Below are 22,914 nucleotides of genomic sequence, written 5' to 3' on the forward strand. Positions count from 1 at the left end.
ATTGACCTGGGTCTGGGGCTTGGTCCTTTGGGATCAGGAGAACCTTTTTCTTTTACTGGGGTATTGGTTTTCATAACCATTTGTCCCCATAACGAGTGGCACTGGTGGTGATACTGGGAAACTGGAGTGTCTAAGGAGATTGCTTGTGAGACTTGCGGTTAGCCAGTGGGGTGAGACCGAAGTCTTAGTCTGGCTGGTTTGGTTTGCCTTAAAGGTGGAAAAAGCCAGCCTTGGGCTGTTACTGCCCTGTTTGAGCAATTTGTCCTGAGTTGGCGCTCTCAGTTGGGTCCCGCCAGAACCGCATTGTCACAGCCTGGTCCAGACGTGCTGCTGGGAAGTGATTACACAGCAGGGAGGGAGCGACCAGGGACAGGGCTCGGGGGGGCTGTGACCCCAGGCCCAGCCAGCGAGAGGGAGCAGGTCCCACTCCCTTCCCCAGCAGCTGAATTCCCGACCGAGCTGCAGAGGGATCCCTCCTTGGAGAAGCTGAGGGAACTTGCTGGCCACAGCGCTGCAAACCCCTTTGGGGACGGCTGCAGGACAGAGTCCGGTGGGAGAAGGGATTCCTATACCGGGAATGGGCTCCCCAAGGGGAAGTAGAACTGGGGGGAATCAGGAGGCAGCTGGTGGTGCCCCAGGAATCCACAGGGTTCTTCCCTTTCGAGCTGCTGGATGGGAGGACAGTGAGGGGACCCCTGGACCCGGAAGGGGAGGATTGGGAGGAGAAGGGGGAAGACCCCTGGTGGATCTCTTCCCTGAGGTGGGAGCCAATCTCCCCATCAGGTGTTCCCCGTTCAGTCACTGGGAAAGCAGCCCAGAACCTGGAGAGAGAGGTCAAGGACATGCTGGCTTTAGATGGGATCCAGCCGTTCAACAGCCCATGGGCCTCACCCGTGGGGCTGGTCCCCAAGGAAGACGGGATGATCTGGTTCTGTGGGGACTATCGGAAGCTTAAAGCCATCACCGTGTCCGATGCCGGCCCCACGCCTAGGCCTGGGGAGATTCTAGACAAGCTGAGGGGGATGGAGAACTTGGCCCTGGTGTACATCGATGACGTGTGTGTCTTTAGCCAGACCGGGGAGGGACGTGTGTCCCAGGTGAAGAGGGGGCTGGGCTGCCTCAAGGAGGTGGGATTGACGGTAAAAGCTGGAAAGTGTAAGGTGGGGACGACAGAGGTGTTGTATCTGGGCCACAAGGTGGGGAGCGGCTGCCCAAGCCCAGAGCTGGCCAAGGTCAAGATAGGGGCTCTTAACCAAGAGAGCCCGAATCGCAGCCTCCAGACCAAAGTGCTGGGAGAAGACCCAGTCCCATTTGAATCCCAGGGGTATTGGGGTGGCAAAAGGGCACGGGCCGCATAAACCTTCCCACATGCGGCCTGCGAGAGCCATCAAGCGCACTCGAACTAAGGGAGGGAACAAAACTGGAAGGGCCTGGTGTAACTCTCACCAAGGAATGGGAGGGATGCTGGGGCATCCATGGGAACGTTGGTGGGTTCGAACTTCCCCGGGTCACTGGCTAAAGTGCCCTGCTCAGTTCGGTCTCGAAGGGGGGAGAGATGTGACGAAGTGGGACTGTTCTTAATGTTTTCCTCAGTTTCCCCTATGCAGTTCTTAAGTATCTAGGGGGTGGGATAAGGGTGTCGGGTTGCTGCAGAGCAAAGGGCCAGGGCACATAAATGCCCGACACTCTGTCTCCTGGCAACTGATGGCCTGGGCCCCTCCTCTGCAAAGGTGCCAACTGAAGGTGTTGGAGACAAAGGGATCAGGTGACCTCCTGGCCTGGGAAAGAGACAAAGCCCAGAGAAGGAGGGGCTGGACGGGGGTGGGAGTTTGGAGCTAGCTGGGGACTGGAAGGGAGGGCGGACGTGGGTCTGCCTCGCGGGGCCCCAGAATGGACCCGGCCGAGGGGTCCCATTTGCTGGACCTACAAGCTCTGTTTTAGACTGTGTTCCTGTCGTCTAATAAACCTCTGTGTTACTGGCTGGCTGAGAGTCACGTCTGACTGCGAAGTTGGGGTGCAGGACCCTCTGGCTTCCCCAGGACCCCGCCTGGGCGGACTCGCTGTGGGAAGCGCACGGAGGGGCATATGCTGAATGCTCCCAGGAGAGACCCAGGAGGTGAAGCCGTGTGAGGTTCTTGCCCTGAAGACAGTCTGCTCCGAGGGAGAGGAGGCTCCCCAAAGCATCGCCCGGGGACTCTGTGACACCGTGACACCCCGCGCCTCTGAATTTTTCTTCTATTCTTTATCTCCTGCTAAAAATGTCCCTGGTTTGGTCTAAGCCAGACCTGGAAATCGTGCAAGGCCGAGCGAGTGATCTGCAGGTTCCCCGTTTGCAGCCCGGAGAGCACCCTGGGGAAAGGATCACGAAGGAGACGCAGCAGATGGCAAATCAGTTGTGAGACGTTGGCGCCTGTTTGGTTCTGTTCGGGGTTGTTGATTAGTTTTTCTCTCTCTCTGTATTTTCTTCAAAAAATTCAGAGAAAGTTTGTGGGAAAGAAATCTCCACCCCAGTCTGGGTCTCCCAGTTTTGGTTCCCGCTGGGGAAGAGGGTGGCTAGTTCCCGGAGGGCTCGTTAGGAGCCACACCTGGGCTGGATCAGTTAATTCCCTAGCGAGGCCAGCGAGGGCGGGAGCTGAGGAGACTTCAGGGAACAAGGTAAGTCCTGACACGGTTGAGGAGCTGGGCCGGGGAGAGACCCTGACCCAGCCAGGGTGGACACGGGGCAAGCCGCTGCTTGGGGACCCCATGAAGCCAGGCCTGGGAAGATGTGGGGGTCGCGGGCAGGTTGGGGCCCAGAGGGGGGAGGAACCTGGGAGGCTGGAGGAGTGGGGAGCACGGGGTGCCGGGGGATGAGATGTCATGGGGGGGGTTAAAGGCTGCATTGGGGTGGGGGGGGGTTGTTCTAGATTATTTTGCCCTCTGGCTTGGTAACAAGCCGGCTCTGGGCACACACACACACCCCGCCATGCCTGCCCTCTCAAGGAGGGGTCCTGTCAGACAAGGGAGCCATTCTGGGAAACTGAGGCAGGCTGCCCGGTTGAACCCCAGCTGGACACTGGCGGGACACCCCCTCTCTTCCCCCCCCCCCGCCAGGGAGTTGTGTTTGGGTCCGGGGCACCAGCAGGAGCAGTAGGGGGTGGGGTGCTACAGTGCCCCCCAAAGGACGGGCTGAGAGACGGCCTGATGTGGGGGTCCCCCCACACTGGGCCGTTGATGGCAGAGGGTCTGGGGGCGCTGAGCGGGTTCCCCTGCCTGGCTCCCCCTCTACCAACCCCAAATCCTCCCCCCACATGACACAGGAACCCCAATGAACCCCGGATCCCTCCACTTCCCCAGGGTGCACTGGGCCTGCCCCCCCCAGGCCAGGCTCCCCCCCCCAATAAAGACACGAGGTGGCTGGGAAGAGGCCCTGGGCCAGGTTTAATGGGCGGGCGCCCCCGGGGGGGCCCTAGGGTGGGCAGCAGAAGAAACGGGCATCGTTGAGGGCCGTGTTATCCCCCCGCTTGCCCCCCGGCTCCTCCACCCGGGTTTGGAGGCCGCAGATGGACCCGGAGAGGCAGGGGTGGCTCCAGGGCCCCTCCTGGTCCCCGGCATCCCCAGCGTCGCCGGCCAGCAGCTCCCTGTCGGAGCAGGCCACGCGCAGGCCGGTGGCGGCCACATCGTCCCCGGCGTCCTGCTGCGGATGCACCCCCAGCGAGACGGCGCGAAGGTAGCCCCGGGGGCAGTACCGGGCACCCTGCCACCTGCCCCACCTGAGCCAGGGGAGGAGAGGAGGGGTTAGACCCGTCTGTACATCCGTCCCTCCACCCATCTACCCACCAGTCCATCCACCCGTCCATCCATCCATCCATCCCTCCACCTGTCCGTCCATCTATCCACCCACCTACCCACCCGTCCATCCGTCCCTCCACCCATCCGTCCATCCACCTACCCACCTGTCCATCCATCCGTCCACCCGTCCGTCCATCTATCCACCCACCTACCCACCCACCCATCCATCCGTCCCTCCACCCATCCGTCCATCCACCCGTCCATCCATCCATCCATCCATCCCTCCACCTGTCCATCCATCTATCCACCCAGCTACCCACCCGTCCATCCGTCCCTCCACCCATCCGTCCATCCACCTACCCACCTGTCCATCCATCCGTCCACCCATCTGTCCATCTATCCACCCACCTACCCACCCACCCATCCATCCGTCCCTCCACCCATCCGTCCATCCACCTACCCACCTGTCCATCCATTCGTCCACCTGTCCGTCCATCCACACACCCGTCTGCCCATCTATCTTCCCACCTACCCACCCACCTGTCCATCCATCCATCCATCCACCTGTCCTTCCACACACCTACCCATCCGTCCATCTGTCCATCCTCCTGTCCATCCGTCCATCTGTCCATACCTCCACCCGTCCCTCCACCTACCCATCTACTCACCCACCTACCCACCCATCCATCCATCCATCCATCCCTCCACCCGTCCACCCGTCCACCCGTCCACCCGTCCATCTCTCCATCCTCCCGTCCATCCGTCCATACCTCCACCCGTCCCTCCACCTACCCATATACTTACCCACCTACCCACCCATCCCTCCACCCGTCCACCCATCCCTCCACTCATCTATCCACCCACCTACCCACCTGTCCACCCACCTGCCCACCCATCCGTCCACCTATCCACCCACCACTCTACCCAACTAACCCTCCCTCCCTCCATCCTCCCACCCCCACTACCCACCCAGTCCTCTACCCCCTCACCCCCCATCTGTCTATACATCCCTCCCCCATCCACCCATCCCTTCCTCCCCCCACGCCCCCATGTCCGTCCCCACACCCCCATCTGTTCCTCCCTCCCTCTCCAGATGGGGGTTTCCTGGGGGGGGGCTCAGACAGGGCCCAGCCCTTGGGGCTGACACAAGGTGGGCTGGGCCCATGGCTGCCGTGAGGGACCCAGGCATCCGGTACTCACGCTCCCACGCTGGACTGGACGGTGGCACCGTTGGAGCAGTGCAAACGGATCCCATTCAACCCCGTGTCGTCCTCCCCTGGCGCGTCACCCTGGTAGGGGTGCACCTGGGGGGGACAGAGACAGAGTGAGGTGGGGGGGCTGAGGGTCAAAGAGAGAGCAGAGAGAGGGTGTTGGGGGGGAGGAGGAAAATGGGGGGAGAAGATAAGGTGGCTCTTGGGGGAGGGGAAAAGGGGCAGGGGGAAGGGGATGTAAAGGGGGCTGTTGGGGGGCAGGGGAATAAGGGGGCTCTTGGGGGCAGGGGGAAAAGTGGAAGAGGGGGAAGGGATATAAAGGGGGGGTGTATAAGTGGGGAGGGGGAAGGGGCAGAGGGGGAAAGGATATAAAGGGGGGTGTATAAGTGGGGAGGAGAAAAGGGGCACAGGGGGAAGGGATATAGAGGGGGTGTATAAGTGGGGAGGGGGAAAAGAGGCAGAGGGGGGAAGGGGATATAAAGGGGGTGTATAAGTGGGGAGGAGAAAAGGGGCAGAGGCGGGAAGGGATATAAAGGGGTTGTATAAGTGGAGAGGAGAAAAGGGGCAGAGGGGGAAGGGGTATAAAGGGGGTGTATAAGTGGGGAAGGTAAAAAGGGGCAGAGGGGGGAAGGGATATAAAGGGGGGTATATAAGTGGGGAGGAGAAAAGGGGCAGAGGGGGGAAGGGATATAAAGGGGGGTGTATAAGTGGGGAAGGGGAAAAGGGGCAGAGGGGGGAAGGGATATAAAGGGGGGTGTATAAGTGGGGAAGGGGAAAAGGGGCAGAGGGGGAAGGGATATAAAGGGGGGTATATAAGTGGGGAGGAGAAAAGGGGCAGAGGGGGGAAGGGATATAAAGGGGGGTGTATAAGTGGGGAAGGGGAAAAGGGGCAGAGGGGGGAAGGGATATAAAGGGGGGTGTATAAGTGGGGAAGGGGAAAAGGGGCAGAGGGGGAAGGGATATAAAGGGGGGTATATAAGTGGGGAGAGGGTCTGCTACCTTCAAGGCAAAGCCGTTGGCATAGCTGCCCTCGGGGCACATCTCCACAGGCCCCCACGCCCCCCACGGGGCCCCGTTGGGCACCACGATGACCTGGTTGTAGGGCCGGGAGGGGGGCGCCTTGGCCTGGCCCCCCAGCACGGCCCCTGGGGCCAGCAGCAGGCAGAGCAGGGCGCCGAGCTGCATCGCGGCCGGACTCAGGGTCTGCAGCCTGGGCCCCGAGGGGGCATTTGTACCCGGCTTGTCCCTGGGCCGACGCCAATGCAAATGGGGCCTTATCTCCCCAAGGCGGGGTCACCGTGACCCGGGCCGGCCTGTCCCCCACACCCCCTTTGCACTATGGACCCGATGTCCCCACTGCCCCTCACTCCCGACCCGCAGCCCCCTAGCCCTGCCGGTGCCCCTCCCTCCCAACCCGCAGCCCCTGCCAGCCCAGCCCTGCCCCCCCCCAGCTCTGCCGGTGCCCCTCACTCCCGACCCGCAGCCCCTGCCAGCCCAGCCCTGCCCCCCCCCAGCTCTGCCGGTGCCCCTCACTCCCGACCCGCAGCCCCTGCCAGCCCAGCCCTGCCCCCCCCAGCTCTGCCAGTGCCCCTCACTCCCGACCCACAGCCCCTGCCAGCCCGGCCCTGCCCCCCCAGCTCTGCCGGTGCCCCTCACTCCCGACCCGCAGCCCCCTGCCTCAATGGTTCTAGACAAGCCTGTCGCTCTGATTGGCGGACGGGGTCTGATATGAGCTGCATCGGCTGTTGTTACAGTCCTGGGGGGCTGAGATGGGGCGATTGCCGGTTGAGGGACAGGGGGTAAAGGTGCCCACGTGAACCAGGTGCCCAGAGAGAAGACCTGTGTGGCTAACGGATATGAACAGCTGGGATCTCTGCTCGAAGGGGGGCTGAGGTGTGGGGGGGAGAAGTGGGGGGGTGAGGGGAATAAAGGTGGGGGTTATATAGGGAGAGAGGAGGGTGAATTGCCTTGGGGGAGTCGAAGGGCTGAGGGGCCCAGGGTGGGGAGTCGGGGTGCACAGTGTGGGGGGAGAGGGGCCTGGAGGGTGACACACAGCAACAGAGACGAGCGGGGCTGGGGGGGAGAGAGAGACATTTCGGCCTCCTTATCTCTGTTGATTCAGCGTTGCTCGTTTCCTGATAACGAGGCGCTCGCGATAAACTGGCCCCGGCCACCAACCACTTCCCTCCCCCCCCACACGCCTCCCCCGGCCAGCTCCCCCCGTCCCCGCTGAGCAGAGAGCAAAGCCCCGACCAGGAGGAAACCACGGAGATGCAGCCAGGTGATAACTGGTGCATTAGTGCTGCTAAGACACAGCTGCCACCCACCCCTTCACGGACCGGCAGCTCCCCCCCCCGTGTCCCCCCCAGGGCCGGGAATGCTCGGCCGGTTGGAAAAAGTCAGGAGCAGCCACTAGTGCAGATGGCAGCCGCTCGGCCCGCCGAAGGCGGCGCTTCCGGGGCTCCGGGGTCGTCCCCCCATTTAACTGGTGCAAATGGTGCAGGACCTTGTCACGGTCGCCGTGAGCCCCACCGTGCTGCGTCTGTCCCCATCCTGGGGGAGGGGCATGGGCCAACCACGAGCCACTGGGCTCTGCCTGGGTGAAATCCTCCGGCAATGGGCTATGGGCCCCCTCTGGCTGGGGGACCCCAGGACCCCATGAGCTGCCCCGAATCGTGGGCGAGGAGGCTGCCGATCGGGTTAGCCTCAGCCCCGGCCCTTCTCCAGCGAGCCGCGGGGTGGGGATCCCAGGGCGCCTCCGGCACATGGCTGGCAAAGGGCCACCGGAGAAGCCACTAGAGCAGTAGGGCGTGTGGGTGCAGGGAGGGGATATTTGGGGCCCAGATCTGTCTGGGGGCTTTGCCTGGACTCTCCATTGTTGTGAAGAGGACAAAGCCAGCTCCCCACTCCCCTCCGGATCGGCCCCATGGGCCCTGCCAGCCCAGTATCCTCCCCTCCCCCAGCTCAGACCCCTAGCCCCAGCCACCTGGTCTCCCCCTCCCCAGATCGGACCCCTATCCCCAGCCACCTGGTCTCCCCCTCCCCAGATCGGACCCCTAGCCCCAGACACCTGGTCTCCCCCTCCCCAGATCGGACCCAGACAGCAGTGGGCTGGGGCCCCGGAGGGGTTACACACTCCCAGGCTGGTGGGGGGCAGGAATTGGGTCTCTCTGATCACACCTGGGTCTCATCTTGCAAGCGTGATGGGTGCCAGGCAGTTTGAGGGGGGAGGGGGAGTCTGAGCGTGTGAGGTTCCGTGTGACGGGTGGCTCTGTGTGTGTGAATCTGCTTCCACTCGTGTGTGCATGTGTGTCTGAATCTGCTTGCATGAGTCTGTGTTTGCACGAGTCTGTCAATCTGCTTGCACATGAATGTTTGCACTTGTGTGAATCTGCTTGCACGAGTGTTTGCACAAATTTGAATGTGCTTCTGTGAGTGTGTTTGCACGTGTTAATCTGCTTGCAAAAGTGTGTGTTTGCACGTGTGTGTGTGAAGGGACTTTGTCTCTTTTACACACTGACAACCTTTGCTGACCCTGTCACCCCAATGCAGCTGTAGCCAATCGAACGGTGGGGTGTAGCCGTCTGAGTGTGCATCTGTGCCGTCCCTCTGCCCAGCTGTGATCTGCCTGTCAACAGCCTGGCCTGGTCCTGACACACCCAGGCTGGAGTGCAGGATGCCTGGGTCCTCTTCCCAGCTGACCCTGTGCCAATTCCAGCAGCATGCTGTGCCTCAGTTTCCCCTTCCTGGGGCCCCACTCGGGACTGCGTGGCCCAGAGCCCAGGGTGACAGATGCGGCAGAAGCACCCGGAAGGAGGTGAGTCTGCGTGTGAAATGGGTCCACCCCGCTGCCGCCTCTGACGTCACCCCCCACCCCGTCCCCGGGGGGTCAGGAAATGGGTCCACCCCATAGCGCCATCACAGAGGCAGAATCGCCTGGGGACCGTGTGCCATGGAGCTTCCGATGGGGCTTTTCCTCCTCGTTCTCCACCTTGGGGGTGAGTCCGCTGCTGGAGGGGCACGCAGGCTGGAGGGTGGGGAGCCCCAACCCGGGGAATTGAGGGTTGGAGATAAGACACCCCAGGGACGGAGAGCACCTGAATGGGAGAAATGGAGTTGGGCCCCCCCAGCAGGGAAATGGGGAGCCATAGATGGATGGGTGCATTAAGGGGGTGGATGGATAGGGGGGTGCATGGGGATGGATGGGGGGACATTGGGCTGGATGGATGGATGGCTAGAGGGGACACAGGGACGGACGGATGGATGGATGGACGGACAGACGGACGGGGGTACATAGGGACAGATGGACGGATGGCTAGAGGGTACACATGGATGGATGGATGGATGGATGGATGGATATAGGGACGGATGGATGGACGGACGGATGGCTAGAGGGGACACAGGGACGGATGCTGGGTAACACAGTCGATATCTCCCCACTTCTGCCTGTGATCTGTGGAGGCTGCCGGGTCTTTGCCCCCCACGCCCCCCCGTGCAGTTGGCTGGACTCTAGTGGGGTTTGCGAGGGCGCTGGCTCAGCGGATGTAGGTTCACCGGGGGGGTGCGAAGCGGCAGGGGGGGATTAGGTGGCTGCGCAGTGAACTCACTCGGCAGCCCGACCACGCGCCCCGTGGAACGGCTCCTCGGGTCCCCGCCGGGACCGCGCTGGGGCAGAGCCGCTGCCAATGGCCCCGAAAGAAACACCCAGCGGCCGGATCCCCGGCCATGTGATGTGATGCCACTGGTGTCATGGCATTTCCCGCAGTCCTACCGGGGGCTGGGAGAGAACCCAGGAGTCTGGCTCCCAGCCCTGCCCCCCCCCCCCCCCGCTCTAACCCACCAGCCCCACTCCCCTCCCAGAGCCGGGGAGAGAACCCAGGCATCCTGGCTCCCAGTCCCCCTGCTCTAACCCACCAGGCCCCACTCCCCTCCCAGAGCCAGGGAGAGAACCCAGGAGTCCTGGCTCCCAGCCCCCCCTGCTCTAACCCACCAGCCCCCACTCCCCCACCCCGAGCCAGGGAGAGAACCCAGGAGTCCTGGCTCCCAACCCCCACTCCCCCACTCATGTGTGGCTGTGTGCACCGGTGTCGGGGTCTGTGTGGGTGTGAGCTCCCCACTCCAGGGGCCCAGCCCAGCCCCTCACTCCTCTCCGCTCCCCGCAGGGGCCCTGGCGGGGCCACCCCGGCTGACCCAGCCGTCCCCGTCCCACGTGGTGGACGAGAAGATCCCGCGGCTCCGCTGCCTGATGTCAGGGAGCGACATCACCACCCATGTCCTGTCCTGGTACCACCAGCCTCCCGGGCAGGGTCCCGTCTTCCTGCTGAGTCACCGGGCCGGGGACAACAGGCCCACGTACGGGGTTGGCGTCTCGGAGCGCTTCATCGCCAGCCTGGAGCGTGACACCAACGCCTTCAGCCTCACCATCGGCAACGTGAAACCCGCTGACGCCGGCACCTACTTCTGCGCCGTCTGGTACGCCAACCAGTACCTCTTTGGAGAGGGCACCCGCCTCATCCTGGGAGGTGAGCCGCCAGGGACGGGGGGGATCCGGAACCGGCCCAGAGCATGACTAGAACCCAGCAGGGTGTTCTGGAGCGGGTTCTGGAGCGGCTCACATCAGGCTGGTGCCAGAGCTGGCCCAGAGCCGGCTGGGGCTGCGACCAAAAGAGAGAGATGGCAAACTGATCTAGAACCCACCCTGAATCGATCTAGAACGTGTCCCTAACCCTTCCAGATCAGAGTTGCGGAAATGTTCTGGAGCAGGCATGTGATCAGCGGGGACCATGCAACTGATCTAGAACCCACAGCTGTGTGATCTAGAACATGCAGTGACTCAATTTAGGATGTGCCCAGAACCTTTCTAGATTAGAGTCACAAAAATGTTCTGGATCTGGCCCATTAGTTGAGTGGGTTAGTTGGGGGCGTGCCTAGGAAAAGACCCGGGGCTGATCTAGAACCCCATCCCAAATTGATCTAAAGAACATGCTGAGCCATTCTGGGTCAGATCCACCGAATGGTTCCAGAGGGACCTGTGGGGGCAGACCTAGAACCCACAGGGCGGCGATCTTGATTGCGAGGCAAAGCATTCTGGGTCAGACCCCCAGAAACGTGTGGGAAGCCGAGTGAAGCCAATTGGCACCGCATCTGGAACATGCAGAGAATCAAATCCAGAACCTATCTCTGACCCAGTTGAGGACTGGCCCAGAACCCACCTGGATCCTGTCTAGAAAGGACACCGAGCCGGCCCGGGAGACCCATCGACCCAGCCAAAGGCTGACACTGGGACCACCCCAGAACCCAATCTAGAACCCCCAGAAAACCAGTCCCTAAATGCCTAGAACAGAGACTGGACTGATCCGGTGCCCACCTCGATGGGATCTAGATCCAGGACCCACCTAGAACCGAGCCCCCTCTCCCCCACAATGCCACCCCCCGACCTGACCCCCTCCCCTCTCTGGTTCCAGGTGATCCCCGGGAGAAGCGCCTGCCGCAGGTGGCCCTGCTGGGTCCAGCTCCGGCGGCCGGCCCGGCCTTCCTGTGCCTGGCCTGGGGGTTCTCCCCAGAGCCGGTCCGGGTGCGCTGGCAGGTGGACGGGCGGGAGCCGGGGCCCGGGGAGGCGTCCCCACCGGCGGAGGGCCGGGATGGGGCCGGGGCCGCCAGCCTGCTCAGCCTCCCGGCCCGGGCCTGGCTGGACGGCGCCCGCGTGACCTGCCGGGTGGAACACGAGACCCAGGCCCAGCAGAGCAGCGCCGAAGTGAAGAGAGCCGGGCGCGGAGGTGAGACCCCCCCCCCGAACCGCCAACCTCTCCCTCTCCCCCACCATGGTAACTCACCCCAAGATTTGTCGCTCCCCCCACACACAGGTTGCTCGGTATCCGCCGGAGACCCCCTCCCGCCGCCTGACCCTCTCGGCAACGGGACCGCGGGGAGCACCGCCCTCCAGAGCACCGGTACTGGACCCCCAACCCCCCCCCCCGGGCCCCCTTTGGGGTCACAGCCACGGCCCCCGCTAACTGTCCCCTCTCCCCCGCAGGGGCCCCGAGCCTGGGCCGGATCGTGCTGACAGCCTGGCGCTGCTACCTGGGGTCACTGGCCGCCAGCTGCCTTTACGGCCTGGGGGTCTCCCTCCTCGTGGGGCTGCGAGGGCTGCAGGGGCTGCAGGAACCCAGGCGTCCGGGGCCACTCCCACCCCCTCCGGGAGCCCGACGGAGAGCGCCCCGGAGGAGAGCTGGCGAGGAGCATCGCTTCGAATGAGACTCCCCGGCCCCCGTTTGCTGCGTCCTGCTGGTCCCACCCCCAGTGCCCCCCTCCTGGGGACCGGGAACGCCCCCGAACTGGCCCCCCACAGTCCCCGCCCTGGACCTCCAGCCCCCAGCCCGGCTGTCCCGTGACGGCTGCAGTGGTGACCCCCTCAGCCCCTGCTAATCCTGCCCCCCCGATCTCTGACCCCCCACCCCCACCCCCCACGTGCACGGAGCTTGGCTATTGGACAATAAAGCCTTAAACAACTCCTGTGAGACTGACTCTGTGCACTGGGGAACCTCACCCCCACACACTGCCCCCCCCCGCTGCCCCTACTGCACCCCACTGCCTCCCACTGCCCCCCCTGATGCCCCCCACTGCCCCCCCTGCTACCCCCCCTGCTGCCCCACCGCCGCTGAGTCTGTGCAACCGGGGGACTCCTGGGTTCTCTCCCGGCTCTGGGAAGGGAGTGGGGGCTGGTGGGTTAGAGCAGGGGGGGCTGGGAGCCAGGACGCCTGGGTTCTCTCCCCGGCTCTGGGAAGGGAGTGGGGGCTGCTGGGTTAGAGCAGGGGGGGCTGGGAGCCAGGACTCCTGGGTTCTCTCTCTGGCTCTGGGAGGGGAGTGGGGGCTGGGAGCCAGGACTCCTGGGTTCTCTCCCCGGCTCTGGGGAGGGGAGTGGGGGCTGGTGGGTTAGAGCAGGGGGGGCTGGGAGCCAGGACTCCTGGGTTCTCTCCCGGCTCTGGGAGGGGAGTGGGGGCTGGTGGGTTAGAGCAGGGGGGCCTGGGAGCCCCCAAACTCCAGCCTTCTTCTGCCCTCAGGTTCCCCCCCCATTCCACTCTGTGGGGCAAAGTCCCTTCCGCTGTTAATTTTTAACCTGACCATCTCCCTGCCCCCCATCTGACCTCCAGCCACCCTGAGTTTGAATCATGGGGTGTGGGGGGGCAGCCACCCGCCCCCAGCGCAGCTTCTGCCAGGGAACAGGACATGGGGCATTTCCCCTGGGGGGAGGAATGGGGGGGATGGGAGCCCCGCCCCAGATAACAGGCCCTTATCTGCGGTGAGTGGCTGGGCCGGGCGGGGGCAGGGATCAGGGCCGTGGGGGCTGGGGCCGGGCGCCGTGGGGCCGGGGTTTGCGGGGATGGGCCCTAAGCGTGTCCTGCTCCCCGTGGTGGCCTTCCTCGGCCTCCTCTTCCTCGCCGGCCTCCGGCTCCGTGAGTGACACCCCCCCGCGTCCCCCACCCCTTCCCCCCACCAGCCACCGGCCCTGCCAATGACCCCTCCGGCCGACACGCACAGCCCCAGCCCCCCTCACATGCCCCATACACCCTCCTGCCCCCCTCCCTCATTCCCCTGACCTCTGGGCCCCATGGCACTCCCCACCACTTCCCTCCAGCTCCCTCACCCCCCGCAGCGACCCCCGCTTGGCACCCACGCCAGCCTCTAACTCTGGGAGTGAGCGGGACGGCCCCACAGACCTGCTCCCCCCCGCCACCCCCCCAGTCCCCCCAGCTCCCCCCGGTCTCCCCCCCCGCTGCATGCCGGGCTCTGTATGAATGCCTGGAGGGGCGGATTGTGTCGGTCCCTGGGGCAGGGGGGCTTTGCTCCGGCCTGCGTGAGCTGTCGCATGTACCAGGCGTGTTCTTAGCATGTCGCCTGCGTGTAGCCTGCCCCTGTGCCTAGACTACTGGCCGGACGCTTGTATGTTGTTAGCGTGTGCAAAGCCGGAGGCCGGCAGGGGACGCTGCAAGTAGCTCCCCGGGTGCATCATGTGTGTCGTTAGCATGTGCACACACACCCCTGTGCAAACCAGGGAGACCATTGGGAATGTGGGGGGGGACTGTCTGCCTGTCCGCGTGTCTGAGCTCTGTCCTTCCCCCCCCGGCCTGGAACAGCAGAGCTGCAGCTCTCGGCCTGCGTTCGGGGCGGGCGGCCCTGTGGCTGGCTCGGGGGCAGAGGGGAGATGGCCCCCCCTGAACAGGACGGGAAGGTGAGAACCCCCCTTGTGCTCCCCCCCCAAACCCTGCCCCAAATCTGGCCCCCCTCCCATCCCTAACTCCTGCCCCCATCCCCACCCCAAAACCTCCCCAGCCCCCCCTTCCACCTGTCCCTCTTCCTGATCCTGACCCCCCCTCCCCGCCGCCTCACAGAGAACCTGTCTGCTGTGTCCCCTCTGCAGCCGCCCCTTCTCGGCTCCCGCCTGCCCCTTCCCAGGCATGGGACCCTCCCTCCGCCCCGGGCCCCCCGCTGCCCAGGCCAAGGCTTCCAGATCGGCCACCTCCTGGCGGCCTTCAGGGGCTGCGTGACACCAGAGGGAGAAATCCTGCTGCAAGAGTATCTGGCCGGCTGGAAAGAACTAATCAAGTGAGTCCATCCCTGTGTAACTGGCCCGCCGCCCCGCCCCAGAGGTGGCCGCATCTCAGTGCCGGGTGAGGGGTCCCCGGGTAACCAGCCACCCCGTCCCAGAGGTGGCTGCGTCTCAGCGCCGGGCGAGGGGTCCATGGGTAACCGGCCGCCCCGTCCCAGAGGTGGCTGCGTCTCAGGCCGGGCGAGGGGTCCCTGGGTAACTGGCCGCCCCGCCCCAGAGGTGGCTGCATCTCAGTGCCGGGCGAGGGGTCCCTGGGTAACCGGCCGCCCCGTCCCAGAGGTGGCTGCATCTCAGGGCCGGGCGAGGGGTCCATGGGTAACCGGCCGCCCCGTCCCAGAGGTGGCTGCATCTCAGGGCCGGGCGAGGGGTCCCTGGGTAACCGGCCACCCCGCCCCCAGAGGTCACCACATCTCAGCGCCGGGCGAGAGCTCAGCTGTCCCCTCTCTCTCTCTCTCTCCCCGCCTCACCCCAGACTGATTGACGCTCTGGGGGCCGCGTTCGGGCTCCTGGCCCGGGAGACGCAGACAAAGATGGCGATCCTGGAGGGACACCGCTCGGGGCCGCACGCCCCTCACTACCACACCCTGCAGGCCATGGTGGCCTTTGAGCTGCGGCGCGGCCAGGTGGGGCTCCGGGTGCTGCCCCCGGACCAGCCCCCCTCGGGGAGCCGGACCCTGCTGCGTCTCCACCGGGCCCTCAAGTGGCTGGAACTGTTCCTGGGCAAGCTGGGCCGCAGTGGGGTGGAGGAAGACCCCTCCCAGCTGTGTGCCGAGGCCTACCAGGCAGCCCTGGCCCGGTACCATGGCTGGTGGGTGCGGCAGGCGGCCGAGCTGGCCTTCCTGGCCCTGCCCTCGCGCCGGGAGCTGTACGGGCTCGTCTGTGCCGAGGGGGAGAAGGAGGCCCGGGCCGTGCTCCTGGACGCCGTCGGCACCATCGCCAGGGTGTATAACATCACCCAGCAGCTCTACGCCACCCACGGCCTCTTGGAGCTGCCCTGAGCGGCCGCCGGGGGGCGCCGAAGAGGACAAGTTGGGGGGCACCGGGTCTGCTCAGCCTTAGGGCGGGGACTGGCTGGCTCAGGGGGGCTGGGAATGGGGCAGGGGCCTGTCCCCTCTAGGAGGTGCCGGCTCCCCCCCGGCCCCAGGGCAGGGACTGGCTGGCTCAGGGGGGCAGGGAATGGGGGGCACCGGCTCCCACCCGGCCCCAGGGCGGGGACTGGCTGGCTCAGGGGGGTGGGGAATGGGGCAGGCGCCTGTCCCCTCTAGGGCAGGGCGTTGGGCGCGGTTGTGAACCAGCGGCCCCGGAAACAGGGGCCAAGTAAAGAGAAGCCCCGAGCTTGACGTGGTCACCGGAGTCTTTTGTCGCGAGACGCGTTTCGCCGCCCGGCTGAGCTGGTCTTGGGCCTCCTTGGGGGGAGGATCCCGTAGGGTTGCTCACGCCCCAGTAATGTGGGACAACCCCCCCAGGACCAGCGCCTGGCCCCTGCCGGGGGTGCATGGGGTGGGTCTCAGTGCAGCCGTGTGACCCCTGTGGGCAGCTCCCCTCCGGGCGCGGGGCGCAGCGTGGGCAGGGCAAGGGTGGGGTGGGCCGTGGGGCTGGGGGTGGGGGACACACATGGCGGGGGCGGGGCTGGGGGCGGGGCTGGCTGGACGCTAGGGAGGTGGGTGGTGACATCACACGTGATGTGATGATGTCACACCCAGCCCTGCTGACATCACAGCCCCAGGCAGTGACATCACGGCCAGGCCAGGCACAGGAGGGATGTCACCCTGCCCCCCCCCGGTGACATCACCGTGATCTCACATGCGAGATGTGACGTCACCATGAAACGTGGATGGGTGCTTGGTGACGTGGTGCTGACCAGGTGACGCCAGAGATTCAATCGATGACGTCAGATCCAGTGGCGACGCTGGGCGGGGCTCGCGCGGTGGCCACTCTGCCGTAAAGCGGACCCGGCGGATGTCGCGAAAGGGGTATTCGACCCGCTGCCGCAAAGCAAGGCCAGAGCACGTCGCCATAGGGATGGCGGCCGCGCCGCCGTAAAGCGACATCGCCTTGTGTGTCGTAAAGCCACTGGGCCGCTGTAGAGCGAAGGGCCGGGGGTCGAGAGGGCGAGCGGGGAATCCGCCACACCGCCGTAAAGCGCGACGCGGGTGGCTGCCGTAAAACGGCCAGCCGCGTGGGCTGAGCGTAGCCGTAAAGCGTCGCCGTCCCGTTCCCCCTCCCCCCCCGCGCGCGCACAAAGCGCCTTCTCACCTCGCCGTCAAGCGAGGTCGGGGGCCCAACGGGGTGGGTGTCGCAAAAACGCCTCGCCATCCCCCGCGCGCGGCGGTCGGGTTTTGCGACAGTGTCGCGCGGTGCTGGGGGACGGATGGCGACGGCGACGGCAACGGCGCTGGCGGGGTCCGGGGTCCGGGTCGGGCCCGCGGGGGGGTCCCCGGACTGGGCGGGGCGGCCGCTGAGCACCGGGGTGAGCGGGGGGGCCGGGGGGGGATTCTGGCCGGGGGGGGGGGGCCCGGGGGGGATTCGGGGGGGGAGGGGCCGGGGGGGGGGATTCTGGCCGGGGGGAGGGGCCCAGGAGGGGGCCCGGGGGGGGAGTTGCCCCCCCGCAGTGCCGGACTCACCCCCCCTCCCCCCCCCCAGACAACCATCATCGCGGTGGAGTTCGACGGGGGGGTCGTGATCGGCGCCGACTCGCGGACAACGACCGGTGAGCGGGGGGCGGGGACGGGGGGGTTGGGGAGTGGGGGGTTGGGGTGAGCGGGGGGCGGGGAGTGGGGAGTGGGTGGGGGGGTTGGGGGGAGCAGGGGTGGGGGGGTTGGGGGGAGCAGGGGGCGGGGGGTTGGGGAGTGGGGAGTGGGGGGGCTGGGGTGAGCGGGCGGGTTTGGGGAGTGGGGGTTGGGGAGTGAGCGGGCGGGTTTGGGGAGTGGGGGGTTGGGGTGAGCGGGGGGCGGGGAGTGGGGAGTGGGTGGGGGGGTTGGGGGGAGCAGGGGGCGGGGGATTGGGGAGTGGGGGGGCTGGGGTGAGCGGGCGGGTTTGGGGGCACATGCTGGTCCCTGTGGGCCCCCCCCGTGGATGGGTTTGGGTCGGTCTCATGCCCGGACCGGCCCCCGGCGGTCACAAGGGGGCTCGGTGGGGGGCAATGTGCCTGTGCCGCTGTGTTATTGTAGGGTCTCCCGGGCGCCCCGGGTTGTTATTGTAGGGCCAGCAGGTGAGGGGTGGGCGATCTCCCATCCGCGGCTGTATCTCCCTGTCCGGAGGGTGGGGGGCTGTGTTATGGTAGGGTCTCTGGGGGGGCTGTGTTATGGTAGGGTCTCTGGGGGGGCTGTGTCTGGGTAGGGTCTCTGGGGGGGCTGTGTTAGGGTAGGGTCTCTGGGGGGGCTGTGTTAGGGTAGGGTCTCTGGGGGGGCTGTGTTAGGGTAGGGTCTCTGGGGGGGCTGTGTCTGGGTAGGGGCTTCGGGGGCGGGCTGTGTTAGGGTAGGGTCTCTGGGGGGGCTGTGTCTGGGTAGGGTCTCTGGGGGGGCTGTGTCTGGGTAGGGGCTTCGGGGGCGGGCTGTGTTATGGTAGGGTCTCTGGGGGGGCTGTGTCTGGGTAGGGTCTCTGGGGGGGCTGTGTTAGGGTAGGGTCTCTGGGGGAGCTGTGTTAGGGTAGGGTCTCTGGGGGAGCTGTGTTAGGGTAGGGTCTCTGGGGGGGCTGTGTTAGGGTAGGGGCTTCGGGGACGGGGCTCAGGGGGAGGCTGATGATCCGCCTCCGCCCCCCACAGCTCCTACGTGGCTAATCGAGTGACGGACAAACTGACGCCCATCCACGAGCGCATCTTCTGCTGCCGCTCCGGCTCCGCCGCCGACACCCAGGCCATCGCCGACGCCGTGGCCTATCAGCTGGGCTTCCACAGGTACCGCCCCCGGGCCCCTAGCCCCGCCCCCTGGGCCCCTTAGCCCCGCCCCCAAGGCCCATCACCGACACCGTGGCCTATCAGCTGGGCTTCCACATGTACCGCCCCCTGGGGGACCCGTTCCCCACCCCTAAGGCCCATCACCGACGCCGTGGCCTATCAGCTGGGCTTCACAGGTACCGCCCCCGGGCCCCTAGCCCCGCCCCCGGGCCCCTAGCCCCGCCCCCAAGGCCCATCACCGACGCCGTGGCCTATCAGCTGGGCTTCCACAGGTACCGCCCCCTGGGCCCTAGCCCCACCCCCTGGGCCCCTAATCCGGGCCCCTGGGCGCTGTGGTCCCAATCCCCGCCCCCCAGGCCCATCACCGACACTGCGGCCTATCAGCTGGGCTTCAACAGGAACCGGCCCCGCCCCCCTGGTTTCCTGGGTCCATTCCCCACCCCCTGCCCTATTCCCTGCCCCCCTGAGCCAGCCAGCCCCTGCCCTGGGGCCGGGTGGGGGCGGGACGGCCCCTGACTCCGCTTCCCTGCCCCACAGCATGGAGCTGGATGGGCCGCCCCTGGTGCACACGGCCGCCAGCCTCTTCAAGGAGATGTGTTACCGCTACCGCGAGGACCTCATGGCCGGCATCATCGTCGCCGGCTGGGACAGGCGCAAGGGGGGGCAGGTGAGCGGGGTACTGGGGCAAAGTCACTGGGGGCGCTGCGGAGCCAGGGCTGGCCCTGGTGCCCCATAGTGCTTCCCTTCCACATCCTTCAATCTCTGCCCCCATAGCGTGACCCTGAGACATGGGGTCTTTCAGTCCCTGTCCCTGTCCAGCGTCTGACACAGTCACCCCGCCCCAGAGGTGGGCGCATCTCAGCGCCGGGCGAGGGGTCCCCATGTCACCAGCCGCCCCGCCCCAGAGGTGGGCGCATCTCAGTGCCGGGCGAGGGGTCCCTGGGGAACCGGCCGCCCCGCCCCAGAGGTGGGCGCATCTCAGCGCCGGGCGAGGGGTCCCTGTGTCACCAGCCGCTCCGCCCCAGAGGTGGCTGCATCTCAGCGCCGGGCAAGGGGTCCCCATGTCACCAGCCGCCCCGCCCCAGAGGTGGGCGCATCTCAGTGCTGGGCGAGGGGTCCCTGGGTAACCGGCCGCCCCGCCCCAGAGGTGGGCGCGTCTCAGGGCCAGGCGAGGGGTCCCCGGGTAACCAGCCGCCCCGCCCCAGAGGTGGGCGCGTCTCAGGGCCAGGCGAGGGGTCCCCGTGTTACCGGCCGCCCCGCCCCAGAGGTGGGCGCGTCTCAGGGCCGGCCGTGCTCTCTGGCTCTCTGCCCCAGGTGTTCTCGGTGCCCATGGGCGGGATGATGGTTCGCCAGCCCTTCTCGGTGGGCGGCTCGGGCAGCTCCTACATCTACGGCTTCGTCGACGCCTCCTACAAGCCGGGCATGAGCCAGGAGGAGTGTCTGAGCTTCACGGCCAACGGTAACGTCCTGTCCCCCGGCTCCTCCCGCCCCCCGGCGCTGCTGGGCGGCCTCCCCGGTGGAGGGATGGGACCCAGGAGTCTGGGCCGCGCCCCTCCCCCCTGACAACGCTCTCCTCTCCCCTTGCAGCGCTGGCGCTGGCCATGGAGCGGGACGGCTCCAGCGGCGGGGTGATCCGGCTGGCCGCCATCACGGAGCAGGGCGTGGAGCGCCAGGTCGTCCTGGGCAACCAGCTGCCGCGGTTCTCCTCTGCCTGAGGGGGCCCCCACCCCGACATCCCCCCGCGCCACAGACGGATTAAACTATCAGAACCCACACCCGGCCTCTGTCATTCCAGCAGGACTCCTGGGTTCTCTCCCCAGCGCTGGGAGGGGAGTGGGGGCTGGTGGTTAGAGCAAGGGGGGGCTGGGAGCCAGGACTCCTGGGTTCTCTCCCCGGCTCTGGGAGGGGAGTGGGGGCTGGTGGGTTAGAGCAGGGGGGCTGGGAGCCAGGACTCCTGGGTTCTCTCCCCGGCTCTGGAAGGGGAGTGGGGGCTGGTGGTTAGAGCAGGGGGGCTGGGAGCCAGGACTCCTGGGTTCTCTCCCCGGCTCTGGGAGGGGAGTGGGGGCTGGTGGGTTAGAGCAGGGGGGTCTGGGAGCCGGGACTCCTGGGTTCTCTCCCCGGCTCTGGGAGGGCGGGGGGCTGGGAGCCAGGACTCCTGGGTTCCTCTGGGGCAGGCCATTCCCTGTAGCTGTGGGGCAGCGCTACCGGCTGGGGGGCCGGGGGGGGGCCGGGACTGGGGCTGCCCTGCTGGTTCCCCTGTGGCACTGGGCTGAGCAAACAGGGGCTGGGCGGGGGGGGGGGGGGGGTTGGACCCGCCCAGGCCCTGCCGGGTGTAACGCAGGAGCTGCTGCTGGTGCCGGCGTCACCCTTATCGCCCCTGGCTCCGTGTGCGGGCTGGGCCGGGCGCCAGGACGGGGGCTGTTCCCAGCTGGCTGGGGGGGGCCGGGGGGGAGACGGACGGACCTGTATCATCCCTCCCCCCCCCCCCGCCGTCAGACACCAAACCCCACTGAGTTCTCAACCCTCCTTTATGGAAATGCTGCTGCAATCCCCCCACACACACACACACTCGCGACACCCCTGGCAGGAGCCACCCCACAACCCCCCCCCCCCCGAGTCCACCCCCATAGCGCCCCCAGGCGAGCGTCCTCAGTGGGGGGGAGGAATCCCACGCGCCAACTCGGGTGGGTCCCAGCCCCCCGTCAGCCGGCGGGGGCGAGGCCATGAGGGGCTGGCGGGCGCCGTGGGGCGGCCCCCCATCAGCCGGTGGCGTCGAGGGCCGTGGTGGCGGAGTCCAGCTGGTGGCGGAAGGAGACTCGTGCCTTCCCGCTGAAGAAGGCCCCGTCCGGCTCGCTGCTGGTGGAGGGCGTGGGGCGGGCGTGGGGAACCGGGGGCCCCTCCATGGGGTGGGCGCGGGCAGCTGGGGGGCAGAGAAGGGGGGAGTGTGAGCTGAGAACAGGAGGGCTCAGGGAAAGATGGTGCAGGGGTGGGGGATCAGGCAAGATGGGGGGGCTCTGGGGAGGGGAATCAGGAGAGCATGTGGGGGCAGGGCAGATCGGTTGGGGGCACCCATGGAAAGGAACGGGGATGGATCTGGGGGGTTGCAGGGGTGGACAGGGAGGGGGGCCGGGTGGAGGAGATGGGGGGCAGAGTAGATCTTTTGGGGGGCGCTCCTTGCAGGGGTATCGGGGGTGGATCTGGGGGGTAGGAGGGATGTAGGCATGGACAGGGAGGGGAATGGGGGCAGGGAGGAGGACGTGGGGGTAGGAGGGATCCGGGGGTGCTCTCACCTGGGGGGCTGGGGCCCCCTTTCCTGCGGCGTTTCCTGCGCCCGGCCCAGGAGAAGCAGCGCAGGACCCTTGCCCCCATCCTGCCGGGGGCCTGTGGGACAGAGCAGGGGGTCAGGCAGGGCCCTGATAGGGGGCCTGGGGTCTCGGCCCCCATGTCAGTGGGGTGGGAGCTGACACCCTCTGCCTGGCCCCATAACAGCCAGGCTGGGAGACCAGAGCGTCCCCTAGTCAGTGGGGCACAGACCCCCCACGGCACAGCCGCACAGACCCACTGCACCCCCCAGACCTCCCCCCCAGCACCAGGATCCCCTGTTTTCCCCCCTCCCGGGATCTTTGCCCAGAGCCCCCCCCCTCTGCACTCCTCTTCCCTGAGGTTCCCCTACAACCTGTGCTGGACCCACCCCCCTGTGCCCCCCAAACCTCCCTGTCCTCCCCTCCCCCAACGACCTGGGCATCCCCCCTGCTCTGGGACCCCTTACCTGGAGGTCTTGGGATGGGAGGGTCCCCTCTGGCCCCCCCTGCTCTCGGCTATGGGGCTGCCCCAGTGCGAGGTGTCCTGCAGCCCGGCTCCCCCCTCACTGCAGCTGGCTCTGGGGCATGTCGGCCAGACACGGACTGGGACTGGCTGGGACCCGCCCGCCCCCTTGGCAAATACCGCCCCTTCCCGCCCTGCCCCCCCACCAGGGGCCAGCCCCACCGGGACGGGTGGGAGTGAGGGGCACTGGCAGGGCTGGGCTAGTGGGGGGTTGCGGGTCGGGAGTGAGGGGCACCAGCAGAGCTGGGGGGGGCAGGGCTGGGCTGGCAGGGGCTGCGGGTCAGGAGTGAGGGGCACCGGCAGAGCTGGGGGGGCAGGGCTGGGCTGGCAGGGGGTGCGGGTCGGGAGTGAGGGGCACCGGCAGAGCTGGGGGGGCAGGGCTGGGCTGGCAGGGGCTGCGGGTCGGGAGTGAGGGGCACCGGCAGAACTGGGGAGGGGCAGGGCTGGGCGAGGAGGGGGCTGCGGGTCGGGAGTGAGGGGCACCGGCAGAGCTGGGGGGGGCAGGGCCGGGCTAGTGGGGGGCTGCGGGTCGGGAGTGAGGGGCACCGGCAGAGCTGGGGGGGGGCAGGGCTGGGCTGGCAGGGGCTGCGGGTCGGGAGTGAGGG

General features: G+C 66.8%; 6 protein-coding genes across 13 annotated transcripts; 4 read left to right on the forward strand and 2 right to left on the reverse strand.

Annotated features, from left to right (window-relative positions):
* The first annotated feature begins 317 nt into the window (after window positions 1-317).
* On the forward strand, window positions 318-12,492 carry LOC112061355 (immunoglobulin alpha-2 heavy chain-like). Of its 3 annotated transcripts, none has more exons than XM_042847147.2 (6): window positions 318-2,655; window positions 8,535-8,799; window positions 10,145-10,504; window positions 11,447-11,758; window positions 11,846-11,932; window positions 12,016-12,492. In XM_042847147.2, exons 2-6 carry the CDS (start codon window positions 8,775-8,777, stop codon window positions 12,234-12,236), a joined length of 1,005 nt encoding a protein of 334 aa, XP_042703081.1. In that variant the 5' UTR covers window positions 318-2,655; window positions 8,535-8,774; the 3' UTR covers window positions 12,237-12,492. The 3 variants fall into 3 exon arrangements, with proteins under 3 accessions (XP_042703081.1, XP_065426606.1, XP_065426607.1); XM_065570534.1 differs by lacking the exon at window positions 318-2,655 and adding an exon at window positions 7,196-7,263; XM_065570535.1 differs by lacking the exon at window positions 318-2,655 and having other exon boundaries at window positions 7,327-8,799.
* LOC101953129 (vitelline membrane outer layer protein 1-like) lies at window positions 3,394-6,315 on the reverse strand. Its single transcript, XM_065570545.1, has 3 exons — window positions 5,982-6,315; window positions 4,972-5,075; window positions 3,394-3,752 (listed from the first exon to the last, which is right to left on the reverse strand). The coding sequence occupies exons 1-3, from the start codon at window positions 6,165-6,167 to the stop codon at window positions 3,449-3,451; spliced, it is 594 nt and encodes a 197-aa protein (XP_065426617.1). The 5' UTR covers window positions 6,168-6,315; the 3' UTR covers window positions 3,394-3,448.
* LOC135976033 (uncharacterized) lies at window positions 3,790-4,703 on the forward strand (the record flags this gene model as incomplete). Its single annotated transcript, XM_065570381.1, is given in 2 exon segments — window positions 3,790-4,173; window positions 4,176-4,703. Coding segments are annotated over 2 exon segments (912 nt in total), but the record flags the coding sequence as incomplete, so codon positions are not given.
* Window positions 12,493-13,136: 644 nt separating the features above from the next.
* Window positions 13,137-15,951, forward strand: GLTPD2 (glycolipid transfer protein domain containing 2). Of its 5 annotated transcripts, none has more exons than XM_065570540.1 (4): window positions 13,137-13,281; window positions 14,117-14,211; window positions 14,401-14,585; window positions 15,062-15,935. In XM_065570540.1, exons 2-4 carry the CDS (start codon window positions 14,185-14,187, stop codon window positions 15,585-15,587), a joined length of 738 nt encoding a protein of 245 aa, XP_065426612.1. In that variant the 5' UTR covers window positions 13,137-13,281; window positions 14,117-14,184; the 3' UTR covers window positions 15,588-15,935. The 5 variants fall into 5 exon arrangements, with proteins under 5 accessions (XP_065426612.1, XP_065426613.1, XP_065426609.1 ...); XM_065570541.1 differs by having other exon boundaries at window positions 13,152-13,281; window positions 14,120-14,211; XM_065570537.1 differs by lacking the exon at window positions 13,137-13,281 and adding an exon at window positions 13,288-13,435 and having other exon boundaries at window positions 15,062-15,938.
* A 917-nt stretch (window positions 15,952-16,868) lies between these two features.
* PSMB6 (proteasome 20S subunit beta 6) lies at window positions 16,869-20,257 on the forward strand. 2 transcript variants are annotated; one of them, XM_065570542.1, is made up of 6 exons: window positions 16,869-17,059; window positions 17,233-17,299; window positions 18,352-18,484; window positions 19,022-19,151; window positions 19,799-19,943; window positions 20,072-20,257. In XM_065570542.1, exons 1-6 carry the CDS (start codon window positions 16,961-16,963, stop codon window positions 20,197-20,199), a joined length of 702 nt encoding a protein of 233 aa, XP_065426614.1. In that variant the 5' UTR covers window positions 16,869-16,960; the 3' UTR covers window positions 20,200-20,257. The 2 variants fall into 2 exon arrangements, with proteins under 2 accessions (XP_065426614.1, XP_065426616.1); XM_065570544.1 differs by lacking the exons at window positions 16,869-17,059; window positions 17,233-17,299; window positions 18,352-18,484 and adding an exon at window positions 18,566-18,756.
* On the reverse strand, window positions 18,353-22,497 carry C16H17orf114 (chromosome 16 C17orf114 homolog). Its single transcript, XM_042846265.2, has 3 exons — window positions 22,254-22,497; window positions 21,775-21,865; window positions 18,353-21,404 (listed from the first exon to the last, which is right to left on the reverse strand). The coding sequence occupies exons 2-3, from the start codon at window positions 21,851-21,853 to the stop codon at window positions 21,244-21,246; spliced, it is 240 nt and encodes a 79-aa protein (XP_042702199.1). The 5' UTR covers window positions 21,854-21,865; window positions 22,254-22,497; the 3' UTR covers window positions 18,353-21,243.
* Window positions 22,498-22,914: the final 417 nt, after the last annotated feature.

This window comes from Chrysemys picta, chromosome 16 (assembly GCF_011386835.1).
Source record: "Chrysemys picta bellii isolate R12L10 chromosome 16, ASM1138683v2, whole genome shotgun sequence".
Classification (NCBI taxonomy): domain Eukaryota; kingdom Metazoa; phylum Chordata; order Testudines; family Emydidae; genus Chrysemys; species Chrysemys picta.